This window comes from Physeter macrocephalus, chromosome 2 (genome assembly GCF_002837175.3).
Source record: "Physeter macrocephalus isolate SW-GA chromosome 2, ASM283717v5, whole genome shotgun sequence".
In the NCBI taxonomy this organism is placed as follows: Eukaryota; Metazoa; Chordata; class Mammalia; order Artiodactyla; family Physeteridae; genus Physeter; species Physeter macrocephalus.
Genome location: NC_041215.1, coordinates 132078527 through 132091875, shown reverse-complemented (window position 1 = coordinate 132091875; position 13349 = coordinate 132078527). Strand labels below are relative to the sequence as shown.

At 45.7% G+C, this 13349-nt stretch overlaps 1 protein-coding gene across 1 annotated transcript in view; it reads left to right on the top strand.

The window, feature by feature from the left end:
* The window catches only part of INPP5D (inositol polyphosphate-5-phosphatase D), a 131631-nt gene that overhangs the window by 12006 nt on the left and 106276 nt on the right, over window positions 1-13349 (top strand). The window contains exon 2 of the mRNA XM_024124657.3: window positions 8988-9051. Within this exon, the coding sequence (XP_023980425.1) occupies window positions 8988-9051 (64 nt within the window). The remainder of the gene's footprint in view (window positions 1-8987; window positions 9052-13349) is intronic.

Here is a 13349-nt window from a genome sequence, read left to right as displayed (position 1 = left end):
CATGGGTCTCTCACTGTTGTGGCCTCTCCCGTTGTAGAGCACAGGCTCTGGACGCGCAGGCTCAGCGGCCATGGCTCACGGGCCCAGCCGCTCCGCCGTATGTGAGATCTTCCCGGACCGGGGCACGAACCCGTGTCCCCTACACCGGCAGGCAGACTCTCAACCACTGCGCCACCAGGGAAGCCCACATGACTCTTTTTGAATTACGGTTTTCTCAGGGTATATGCCCAATAGTGAGATTCCTGGGTCATATGGTAGTTCTATTTTTAGTTTTTTAAGGAACCTCCATACTGTTCTCCATAGTGGCTGTATCAATTTACATTCCCACCAGCAGTGCAAGAGGGTTCCCTTTTCTCCACACCCTCTCCAGCGTTTATTGTTTGTAGAGTTTTTGATGATGGCCAATCTGACCGGTGTGAGATGATATCTCATTGTCGTTTTGATTTGCATTTCTCTAATGATTAATGATGTTGAGCATTCTTTCATGTGTTTGTTGGCGATCTGTATATCTTCTTTGGAGAAATGTCTATTTAGTTCTTCTGCCCATTTTTGGATTGGGTTGTTTGTTTTTTTGTTATTGAGCTGCAAGAGTTGCTTATAAATTTTGGATATTAATCCTTTGTCAGTTGCTTCATTTGCAAATATTTTCTCCCATTCTGAGGGTTGTCTTTTGGTCTTGTTTATGGTATCCTTTGCTGTGCAAAAGCTTTTAAGTTTCATTAGGTCCCATTTGTTTATTTTTGTTTTTATTTCCATTTCTCCAGGAGATGGGTCAAAAAGGATCTTGCTGTGATTTATGTCATAGAGTGTTCTGCCTATGTTTTCCTCTAAGAGTTTGATAGTGTCTGGCCTTACATGTAGGTCTTTAACCCATTTTGAGTTTATTCTTGTGTGTGGGGTTAGGGAGTGTTCTAATTTCCTACTTTTACATGTAGCTGTCCAGTTTTCCCAGAACCACTTATTGAAGAGACTGTCTTTTCTCCACGGTATATCCTTGCCTCCTTTATCAAAGATAAGGTGACCATATGTGTGTGGGTTTATCTCTGGGATTTCTATCCTGTTCCATTGATCTGTATTTCTGTTTTTGTGCCAGTACCATACTGTCTTGATTACTGTAGCCTTGTAGTATAATCTGAAGTCAGGGAGCCTGATTCCTCCAGCTCCATTTTTCGTTCTCAAGATTGCTTTGGCTATTCGGGGTCTTTTGTGTTTCCATACAAATTGTGAAATTTTTTTTCCTAGTTCTGTAAAAAATGCCAGTGGTAGTTTGATAGGGATTGCATTGAATCTGTAGATTGCTTTGGGTAGTAGAGTCATTTTCACAATGTTGATTCTTCCAATCCAAGAACATGGTATATCTCTCCATCGATGTGTATCATCTTTAATTTCTTTCATCAGTGTCTTATAATTTTCTGCATACAGGTCTTTTGTCTCCTTAAGTAGGTTTATTCCTAGATATTTTATTCTTTTTGTTGCAATGGTAAATGGGAGTGTTTTCTTAATTTCACTCTCAGATTTTTCATCATTAGTGTATAAGAATGCCAGAGATTTCTGTGCATTAATTTTGTATCCTGCTACTTTACCAAATTCATTGATTAGCTCTAGTAGTTTTCTGGTGGCATCTTTAGGATTCTCTATGGATAGCATTATGTCATCTACAAACAGTGACAGTTTTACTTCTTCTTTTCTGATTTGGATTCCTTTTATTTCCTTTTCTTCTCTGATTGCTGTCGCTAAAACTTCCAAAACTATGTTGAATAATAGTGGTGAGAGAAGGCAACCTTGTCTTGTTCCTGATCTTAGAGAAAATGGTTTCAGTTTTTCACCATTGAGAACGATGTTGGCTGTGCGTTTGTCATATATGGTCTTTATTATGTTGAGTTAGGTTCCCTCTATGCCTACTTTCTTGAGAGTTTTTATCATAAATTTGTGTTGAATTTTGTCAAAAGCTTTTTCTGCATCTATTGAGATGATCATATGGTTTTTATCCTTCAGTTTGTTAATATGGTGTACCACATTGATTGATTTGCATATATTGAAGAATCCTTGCATTCCTGGGATAAACCTCACTTGATCATGGTGTATGATCCTTTTAATGTGCTGTTGGATTCTGTTTGCTAGTATTTTGTTGAGGATTTTTACGTCTATGTTCTTCAGTGATACTGGTCTGTAGTTTTCTTTTTTTGTGGCATCTTTGTCTTGTTTTGGTATCAGGGTGATGGTGGGCTCATAGAATGAGTTTGGGAGTGTTCCTTCCTCCGCAATTTTTTGGAAGAGTTTGAGAAGAATGCGTGTTAGCTCTTCTCTAAATGTTTAATAGAATTCTCCTGTGGAGCCATCTGGTCCTTTTGTTTGTTGGAAGATTTTTAATCACTGTTTCAATTTCATTACTTGTGATTGGTCTGTTCATATTTTCTTCTTCTTCCTGGTTCAGTCTTGGAAGGTTATACCTTTCTAAGAATTTGTCCATTTCTTCCAGGTTGTCCATTTTATTGGCATAGTATTGCTTGTAGTAATGTCTCATGATCCTTTGTATTTTTGCAGTGTCCCCAATGGGACCTAAAAGAAGTTGTTAGTTCTTTTTCAACTCTAATTCTGTTGATTTGAGTCTTCTCCCTTTTTTTCTTGATGAGCCTGGCTAAAGGTTTATCAAATTTGTTTATCTTCTCAAAGAACCAGCTTTTAGTTTTATTGATCTTTGCTATTGTTTCCTTCATTTCTTTTTTATTTATTTCTGATCTGATCTTTACGGTTTCTTTCCTTCTGCTAATTTGGGGGGTTTTTGTTCTTCTTTCTCTATTGCTTTAGGTGTAAGATTAGGTTGTTTATTTGAGATTTTTCTTGTTTCTTGAGGTAGGATTGTATTGCTATAAACTTCCCTCTTAGAACTGCTTTTGCTGCATCCCATAGGTTTTGCGTTGTCGTGTTTTTTTTGTCATTTGTTTCTAGGTATTTTTTGTTTTCCTCTGATTTCTTCAGTGATCTCTTGATTATTTAGTAGCATATTGTTTAGCCTCCATGTGTTTGTATTTTTTACCGTTTTTTTCTGTAACTGCTATCTAGTCTCATAGCGTTGTGGTTGGAAAATATGCTTGATATGACGTCAATTTTCTTAAATTTACCAAGGCTTGATTTGTGACCCAAGATATGATCTATCCTGGAGAATGTACCATGTGCACTTGAGAAGAAAGTGTATTCTGTTGTTTTGGGTTAGAATGTCCTATAAATATCAGTTAAGTCCATCTTATTTAATGTGTCATTTAAAGCTTGTGTTTCCTTATTTATTTTCATTTTGGATGATCTGTCCATTGGTGAAAGTGGGGTGTCAAAGTCCCCCACTATTACTGTGTTACTGTCAATTTCCCCTTTTATGGCTGTTAGCATTTGCCTTATGTATTGAGGTGCTCCTTTGTTGGGTAAATAAATATTTACAATTGTTATATCTTCTTCTTGGGTTGATCCATTGATCATTATGTAGTGTCCTTCTTTGTCTCTTGTAACAGTCTTTATTTTAAAGTCTATTTTGTCTGATATGAGAATTGTATGGGACTCTCTGCGCTTCCTGGACTTGGGTGGCTATTTCCTTTCCCATATTAGGGAAGTTTTCAACTATAATCTCTTCAAATATTTTCTCAGACCCTTTCTTTTTCTCTTCTTCTTTTGGGACCCCTATAATTCGAATGTTGGTGCATTTAATGTTGTCCCAGAGGTCTCTGAGACTGTCCTCAATTCTTTCCATTTTTTTTTCTTTATTCTGCTCCCTGGCAGTTATTCCCACCATTTTATCTTCCAGGTCACTTATCCATTCCTTTCCTCAGTTATTCTGCTATTGATTCCTTCTAGAGTATTTTTAATTTCAGTTATTGTGTTGTTCATCACTGTTTGTTTTCTCTTCAGTTCTTCTGGATCCTTGTTAAATATTTCTTGTATTTTCTCCATTCTGTTTCCAAGATTTTGGATTATCTTTACTATCATTACTCTGAATTCTTTTTCAGGTAGGTTACCTATCTTGTCCTCATTTATTTGGTCTTGTAGGTTTTTACCTTTCTCCTTCATCTGTAACGTATTTTTTTGTCGTTTCTTTCTTTCTTTCTTTTTTTTTTTTTTTTTATGGATGGGGCTGTATTCCTCTCTTACTGGTTGTTTGGCCTGAGGCATCCAGCACTGGAGTTTTCAGGCAGTTGGATAAAGCCGGGTCTTGGTGCTGAGATTAGGACCTCCAGGAAGCCTCCCTCCGATTAATATTCTCTGGGGTCTGAGGTTCTCTGTTAGTCCAGCGGTTTGGACTCAGAGTTCCCACCACAGGAGCTCAGGCCCAACCTGCAGCCTGGGAACCAAGATCCCGCAAGCTGCTTGGCACAGCAAAACAAAAAAACCCCAAAAACAAACAAACAAAAGGAGCAGTACAATATCAAAGAATAAAATTAGAAAGATAAAAAATATATTAGGAAAAATAAAAATATAATCGAAACAACTGGTCGCTGGGGTTTCCTCCTGTCCCCTTAGGTGTCCATGGTCCCCCACTGGTGCCTGGTAGGTGCCCTAGTTGTGCGGAGACATGAATTCCACATCCTTCTAGTCTGCCATCTTGACTCCCCAAGTGGCTTTTTTGAATGCAGAGTTTCCAACCCTTGTTCTCCCATCCCATCTTGTCCAGATGTCTGCAACACTCAAGCAAGAAAAAAAGAGAAAACACATACAAACAATTAGAAATTAGAACTGAAATATAATGAGTTACAAAGGAGTTTAAAAAACAATTATAGAACATGCTAAGCCGATCAGCAGAGTGAGACAGACACTAATGAGGCTCTCGAATTTCAGAGTTTGATTTCTCTCTCTCTCTCTCTCTCTCTCTCTCTCTCTCTCTCTTTCTCTCCCCATGGGGCTCACCATAGTAAAGGATGCTCTGGGCATGCTTGTCAGTGGTTATTTGGCTAGGAAGAGCCACACAGAAGTAGTAGTTTTATCTGAGAGAATAAATAAAATGCCATGAAGTAGTTTCTTCCTATTTCCATTTGCTTATCCTTTTACATTTGAGCAAAGCTTCCCAAACCATGATCTGAAAGTGCCCTTCCTGTGGGAAGCATCTTCCTGCTTGGAACAGTGTAGGCACCTGTAGTCACCCAACAGCTGTTGAGAGTCACATGGGAAATTTGCTGTAAGCACCACTGCATTTGAGAGTGGAGTAATCTCATACGCACCAGGGACACGGGAGACTGGGATGGCCCAGCACCATCCCAACCTGGGTGTCCAGCAGGAACTTTCCTAACACACTCGCCCTGAAATGTGACCCAATCACTAGAAGGAGTAGCGGCTGAGGACTGGTGTTAGCACCCTAAATTTTTACTAAATCACCATAAAGAGGTGGGAAAGGCCTGGATGGAACCCATTGCCCCCAATGAGCACATTGTCTGGATTATGTTCCAGTGCAGTAGTTGTCAAAGATGATTTACTTGTGGAATCTTCACTTTAAACATTTTACATGTAAGATTTTGTGGGTGTGTGTGTGTGTGTGTGTGTGTGTGCGTGTGTGTGTGCATGTGTGTATGTTATGTATCTGTATATGTGTATGCACATGTATGTATATGTACACGTTTACACGTGTAGGACCAGGGTGAAGTGCAGCTGCTGGTGAGTGCAGGAGGCCAAGGGGTGCCCCCCTCCACCTCCCTGCAGAGTCCCCAGCACCCCATGGCATGCTCTCCCAGGGGTTGTGTGTGGCACGGGTGTTGGTGGCGGTGATGCTCTATGCTTTCCCTTGAAGATCTACTGATTTGGCCCCAGGGATGACGTGTGGGCCCCATGCATTGGAGAGGCTGAGATATTACTATCTAAGGGGAAAGTATCCTCTTTTCCCATTGTACTAGCTTTTGAATTCTCATCTGTTTGAGTAGTATGGAGCTGTTCCTTTGTTTCAGTGTTACTAGAACATCTCTGAAAAAGCCATAAAGGCTTGTCTGCCACACTTGATTAACTAAAGGGTCTTCCTGTTCTGTACGCTGTCTCTGTGCCTTTCCTGGTGACTCTGTGTTCTTTCTTTCTGTTTACAAGCTGATGTTTGGGACCTGCTCAATCTCTTCCACAAAGAACCTAGGGGTAAGACGGGAATAAAGACACAGACCTACTAGAGAATGGACTTGAGGATATGGGGAGGGGGAAGGGTAAGCTGTGATAAAGTGAGAGAGTGGCATGGACATATATACACTACCAAAGGTAAAATAGATAGCTAGTGGGAAGCAGCTGCATAGCACAGGGAGATCAGCTCGGTGGTTTATGACCACCTAGAGGGGTGGGATAGGGAGGGTGGGAGGGAGGGAGGGAGAGGCAAGGGGGAAGAGATATAGCAACATATGTATATGTATAACTGATTCACTTTGTTATAAAGCAGAAACTAACACACCATTGTAAAGCAATTATACTCCAGTAAAGATGTTAAAAAAAAAAAATTATCTGCCCTCACCCAAATAGGAGACCGTTCTCGCCCTGGCCTTATTTGCATATCTACAGGAGGAAGTGTCACGAGAACAAGCAGTGAAAGATAAGAGCAGAGCAGACTTCCAGCTGTCCTCCGGTGTGTGCCTGGCAGGCTCTGCAAAGGGGGTTGAGGCTGCAGGGGATGGGGATGGGGCAGTTAGGCTGGGGTCTGGGATGGTTCCCTGCTTCCCGGGACGTCTGCAGGAGGTGAGGTGGTACTAGACTACGGATTCATCCTGGCCATCTCTGAGATAAGCCAATTGTGGTGTCAGTTCAGGCTCTAAAGACAGAAAGGGGAGTGGAAAGATGGGAATTAAAGGGATCAGAGGAAGAGAGGAAATTTTCCTATGAGAAATGAAGAGACATGTGGAAGTGAAATTACCCAAAACATTCTCCAAAACTTTCTTTTAACATTCATTGTTTCAAAAGGCTTTAAAAATTGTAAAATTAACTACATAAAATTGTAAAGCTTCTACACAGCTAAAAAGAAAATAAATCAATAAACACTGTTAAAAATAATTAACTCCAAAATATATTGTAGTATATTTCAAAGTCTTATGAATAAATAAGCAAAAGATGATTTAAAAAATGTGAGACAAAGACATGAAAAGGAATTCACGGGAAAAGAAATACAAATAGTGAAACATATGAGAACACGTTCAACCTTTCTCATAAAGAAAGGCAAATTAAAGCAAGCCATCATTTTTCTTTCACCTCACAGATTTGCAAAAGATTAAAATGTCTGATAACAGCCAGTTGGCAGGGTGTGGGGAAATAGACACTTTCATATCCGGTTAGCAGGAGACACAATGTGAGAACTTCATTGGAAGGCAATTGTTCATCTCTGTCAAAATATAAAGTGCCTGCGTCCTTCAGCCCAGCTGTTCTCCTAGTGATTTATCCACAATCTCTAACAAATGTCAGCACGTGTAGTGTTCAGTGTGTTTCAGGCACTCTTCTAAATGCTTCATCTACACAACAGGTAGATGTTGTGATATCATTCTCCCCTTCTTACTGGTGGGGAAACTAAAACTCTGGATTCACCAGTGTACACAAGAGGTAGGAACAGAGATGTTCACTGCAGCATTATTTATAATAGTAAAAATCCCAAAATAACTACCTGTCCATCATCGTGGTCTGAAATGAACAATGGCATGGCCACATGGTAGAACATGACTTAAGCAGATCGCTAATGTTTTTTGGGGGAAAAACAGCAAATTTCAGAACAACGTATATAGTATGATGTTATTTGCATTTAAAAGATATGCATATATAAGTTTGTGTGTATGTTTAAACATTTTGGAATGATTTACAAGAAGGAGTAGAACTCTAAGGAACTCACAGGAACCGGGGAAGGAGACATTTATTTTTCATTTTATATCTTTCCGTGTGGTCTTAAATTTTTTAAACTAGTGTATAATTTTAAAATCGAGTTAAACAATAACATAAATGTTTAGGGCCGGGCACATAGGAGGGGTTAAATGAGTGAAACTTTTGTACTGAATCATCTCCTTGATCACAGAAACAACATGAGCATCTGTGAGCTGGAGTGTGGCCCCTGCCTGGGGGTCCAGCAGGGGCGGGCAAGTTTTCAAGGTCTGTGAGAATCCCACGTGGGGGACAAGGGGGCAGGGAGGTTATGGTGGGTGAGAGAACAGACCAGCCATTTCAGCTGAGAGTGTAAGACCCAAGTAGCGTTCGCCCAAACTCCTTATGGCTGTGGGCTCAGCAGCCGAGCCAGTGGACCTCCGTGGCCATCTGCTGCCACCAGGCTGTCTGTGGGCTGGGTCCCCCACCTGGACCACCCACCAGTGGGCCCCTTTCCCAAGGTGGTCAGACTTGACAACTCCTACTTCCTCTTGAAGCTTTTAGGAGAATAAAAAGTAGCTCTTCTTCCTTCTCACATTGGAGACCTCTGGACCAGAGGAAGGTTGAGCTTCTGGAAAGAAAAGAGAATCCGAAATTCCTTGCACTTATGCGTTAGAAGCAACCCTAAGGCTCACCCACCTGCTGCTGGGAAAATCTGGGTCTCTGAAGGGATGGTGGCTGGCCTTTGGGAGAATGAACCCATGGGGCAAAGTCTCCAGGAGAGGCAGCCACAGGGGGTAGGGGAGCTCCGTCCAAAGCTGACTGAGCTTTGCCCTGCCAGTGCCGCCCCTCTGTGGCAGTGCCCACCACCCATTCGGCATGTTCCCACCATGCTCAGCCCCATGGAGTCTCATGTCTTCTTGAAACACCCCTTCTGGCTCCATTCGTTTGGCCAACATGACAGCCCAGAGGTTTCGGAAGCTCTTTCAGATGGCGGACTCCTCTAAGTCAGACCGCACAGCTGTCAAGCGCCAACGTAAATCACGTCCCAAAGATCCCACCCACCTTTTCCTGAGGCTCCTTGAGTGCTGGGGGGGTGGGGGTGGGGGTGGGGAGTGGATAAGCAACCCTGACTTTGCCCCAGATTGCTTGATGTCCAGAAAAAGGAATGCCTAGGTTCTAATTCAGCATTTGGTCTATTTCAGGTACCGGAATTGTGTTTACACTTACAGGATTCTGCCCAATGAGGATGATAAATTCACTGTTCAGGTAAGTCTTTTATAAACCTCGAAATCTGACCCTGACTGGAACCTATATTGGCAGAGAAGGAGTGAAAAAGAGGAAGAAGGGAAGAAAGCAGGTGCCCCAAGCCGCCTAGACATGGGGGCTTGTCTTTCTCCTAGAAGAACCTGGGTGGCGTTGCTTAGCGGGTGGACGGTGACCCCGCAAAGGGACCTGCCCTGGGACATGATGGAGCAGGCGCGACAGACGTTATCTGTGTTCACGGGTGTGAAGGGGAAATAACAGAAAGAAGAATACTCAGAGACCAAGGACAAGTGACTGTGGCTGGCTGGTTGTTTTCTTCAGTGCATTCAAATGCGTGACAGTAAGTGGGCCAGGAAAGAGAGAAGGGAGGGAACTTGCTGGAGAACAGATCATATGAAGGGCTAGAAGACTGCCCTAAGGATTAGCATGAGATAATATCTTTCAATGTGTAGAGATCTATTCCGTCAGAGGCTGACGCTCATGGCGCCTGATTTCACCATGTAAAGTCCAAACGTGTAAAACTTGCATTAAAGGTTAAAGAGCGAATTCCCTGGCATCCCAGCGGTTAGGACTCAGCGCTTTCACTGCCGTGGCCCCGGGGTTCGATCCCTGGTCAGGGAACTAAGATCCCCCAAGCAGTGTAACGTGGCCAGAAAAGAAAGAGAAAAAAAAAGGTTAAAGAAAGCCATACTGGGCTTCCCTGGTGGCGCAGTGTTTGCGCGTCCGCCTGCCGATGCAGGGGAGCCGGGTTCGCGCCCCGGTCCTGGAAGATCCCACGTGCCACGGAGCGGCTGGGCCTGTGAGCCATGGCCGCTGGGCCTGCGCGTCCGGAGCCTGTGCTCTGCGGCAGGAGAGGCCGCAGCAGAGGGAGGCCCGCATACCACAAAAAAAAAAAAAAAAAGAAAGCCATACTAGGTGCGCCAAGTCTGGGAAGACCACCTTCCATACAGTTTGCGAGACAAACACCACGGGTGTTGTGTGACCACAATGCATGACAACCGAGTGATGTGGAGGCCAGGGGAGCTCTCTGTAATCTGGCTGCACCAAGAGAGCAGGGGGTGGGCAGAAAAAAGGGGGTCATGCTCTCGGTGTCCACGGTGGGAGCAGAGGAGTCACACTCAGCCCTTGGGCCCTTCGTGAGAGGCACGCACAGGCAGAGTGCCCCACCCACGTGCCAAGCAGAGAAGCCCGGATAGAGAAGGGTCGGGACGCCATGTCATGGAGAAGCAGCGACAGAGTCTGTGGGGTTTAGTTGAAAAGAAAGTAGAAGTGGAAGGGGCGAGGTGGCGTGTGATCACTGATTCCGGAGGTGATGGGAACAGTGCATTTGGTGCAGAACTAGGATGCAGCGGTACAGACGGAGCTGGAATCAAGGGCAGGACGGCAGACAGGTCCCTGGGGCACAAGTCACTGGAAATGTGTCAAGAGGGAGTTGTGTTGAGTAGAAAGTTTCTGGGAGACTATTTATGGGGATCAAAGAAATCATTTCAATGAGCCACTTGGGACAGAGACAGAGACCTCAGGGCCATGCGTGAGCCCACCCACGTGATCACGACGCCGCCTTCTCGGAGGCTGGGGCTGTGCTGCAAGCCTTCCCTGGGGATGCAGGTTTGGGCTCAAGCAGAATTGCTTCATGCCCTAGAGGGCAGGCTGAGAGCTGTTTCTGTCTTCTTCGTCCTTCCCGTACTTACGTGCGTCTGCACTGGTATCTAAAGAACATCCATTTGAATGTTTTTGGATAGTCTAGGATGCCCCCATGTCTCAGCCTCGGCACCAGGGACAAATGTTGGTACCTTAATATTGGACCGTTCTTTCAAGACTTGCCAACCACTCATCGATGGGATGGCTGCCTCTCCTATGGGCTCCTCACCCGTCAGGGATGAGGCCGCCTGAAGGGAGGCCTGCCTGGGGCAGGCAGTGGGGCTCCATGGCCTCGAAGTTTTTCCAAGTCTAGGACCGCATGAACTTTCCCACAAAGGTTGGCGTCCTTGATAGGTGGTTTGCTGAAAGGAGTCTAAACTCTCTTAAGTTAAAAGTTAGTTGGTGCTTTTGATCTTTTTTCCCCTTGTGGTTTTCTTCTATTCCTTCAAAGGGAAGAAGACTTTAAGTATGACTAGGCCTTAAGCTGGAAAAGACATGACTTTGTGGCTTCTATAGAGTTTGTACTCATGGCTTGTATACGTCTAGACTGCGTCTAGGTCTATTCCCTCTGGCCTTTACCTCTTGCTGCTGTGGCCTCGCATGTTCCTGGGAACGGCTGCCAGTCCTGCAGCAGCTGGGGCCTCATCAGGCTTTGGGGGTTGAAAAGAACAGAGACTTGCTTTGGCTGACCTATGCAAGGGGGGCGGGCGGCCCTGGTGGAGATGCTCAGCGAAAGGAGGGAGACGGCTGGGGCCTGGGACCAGAAGGGTTGGGGCCCTGCAGCCCAGGTGCCACCTGCCGCGACTCAGCCCTTCTCAGTGGGTCTGCCCTTCCCCACCAGCAGGCTCACTCCTGAGTTGCCAGTCCCAAGAGGGAATACGGTTGGCTTGGCCCCATCAACAACTTCCTCTGCAAGGGCCCTTTCAGGTCTGCGTATGAATCAGCTGCCTTGGAGCAGGGGCCCGCCCACGGCTCGTAGAAGTGGGTAGAGTTGTGGGGACAGAGCATGGTTACCTGAGGCCCACACTCAGCCAGGGTGATGGGCAGGCAGGTTTCATAGAAGAGCTGGCACCCTGCTGGCCGGGTCCGCCCCCGACCCCGGCACTGGGCCTGGGACCTCCTTGGTGGCCAGCACCAGGTAATCAGGGGACAGGGAGCTGGGGGACCGAGGCAATTTTCACTCCTAAGGATACGCCTTCCTATAAAAATACAACACCTCACAAGATGATCAAAGTAGCTGTGCGCCAAGGGGCAGGTTAAAGCACGTGCACTGTTAGGCCAAGTCTCGGGGTTGTCGAGCTTCAGCAGTTACCATTCGGGGTTTATTTTAAATCCAGTTCCTCTTTTCATGTTGAGGCAAAACCTCATACTCTTTTCTGAGCTTAGCCACAGTTTCTAAATAACTCACTCCTTACACCTGAATCTGTTTGGTGCTACCAGAATAGGAGGCTCCCCGAATAAGAGTCTGGCCTGAAACGTTGCCAAGTGAAGCAGCAAAAGCTTTCATCTTATTCTAATTACCTTAGCTCTTCTCACTGGGGCCTTTGGCTTTTTGACAAAACCAAAGAGCCGCCCGGTCTTCGTTCCTTGCAGAGCGACCCGGTGAAGTCGGCCGCGGGTTGTGGCCCGCGACAGTCCATGTGGCTCAGGAAGAGGAGCGATCCTGGCGCTTGGCGACTTCGTTCTCACTCCACCTTTCTCAGACTTACAAAAAATCAGAGATGGGAGGGAAGTGTGTAAGCCGTAACTTCATTCAACCCCCGTGCTTTAAGCATGGACGTGGCTGAGCCCTGCAGAAGCGAGGCCTCAGGCCCAGTCTCCAGACCTGCCCAGCTAAGCCGTCTTTCTTGGACCCCAGAAAGTGTGTCCAGACCCAGCTGGGTGTTGAATCCCTTAGAGAAGGACAGACTCTGCCCCAGGAGGACAGGGAGATAGGGAGAGGTAGCCTCTCAAAGGGAGAGCCCGCTTTTCCTGCCACCGCTGTAAATATTGACAACATTTGATCACATGTAACATTTGGCCTTTGGGCTAAATCAGTGAGGCACCTGGAACTCAAGCAGACCACCCTGTTCCAAGCTGGTTCAGGTCAAGGTTGTGCCAGCCATGCGGCCTTGGGCGAGAGAGTGACGCCATTGGAAAGTGCGAATCACACGCGTGCCTCCCAGGGTGCGTGTGAAATACCCAGCCCCGGGGAGTGGCCGGCGTCGGGGAGCTGCCGGCACGGCCGTTACCGTCTTTATTTGCCGTGAGAGGGAACAGACCTCCAACAAGACGATGGCATCTGTGAACCAGCATAAGTCAGTTCTACCTCGTGCTCCGGTGAGGGAGGAGGGAAGAATGGCGGGAAAGAGAAGGAGAAAGACAATGAAGAGAGAGGAAGGAAGGAAGGACTGAGTGAAGAGGGAAAAGGAGAGAAGGAAAGAGAAAGCTAAGAGGGAGGAAGAAAAAGAGAAGGAAGAACGAGGGAGGGGTAGAGGTGAGTGGGGTGGGCAGTTCTGACAGAAGAAAAGATGGAAACAGGCGTGGGGCACAGAGGCAGCAGAGAAGCGGGGGGGAAGGGACACAGGTGGTGTTCTAGAAGGTTCTAGGCAGTGACTGGGGGTGGCAGGAAGGGGGCAGGTTTAGTGGCAATCAGGCTCCCTCAGCTCTGCTTCTTGGGC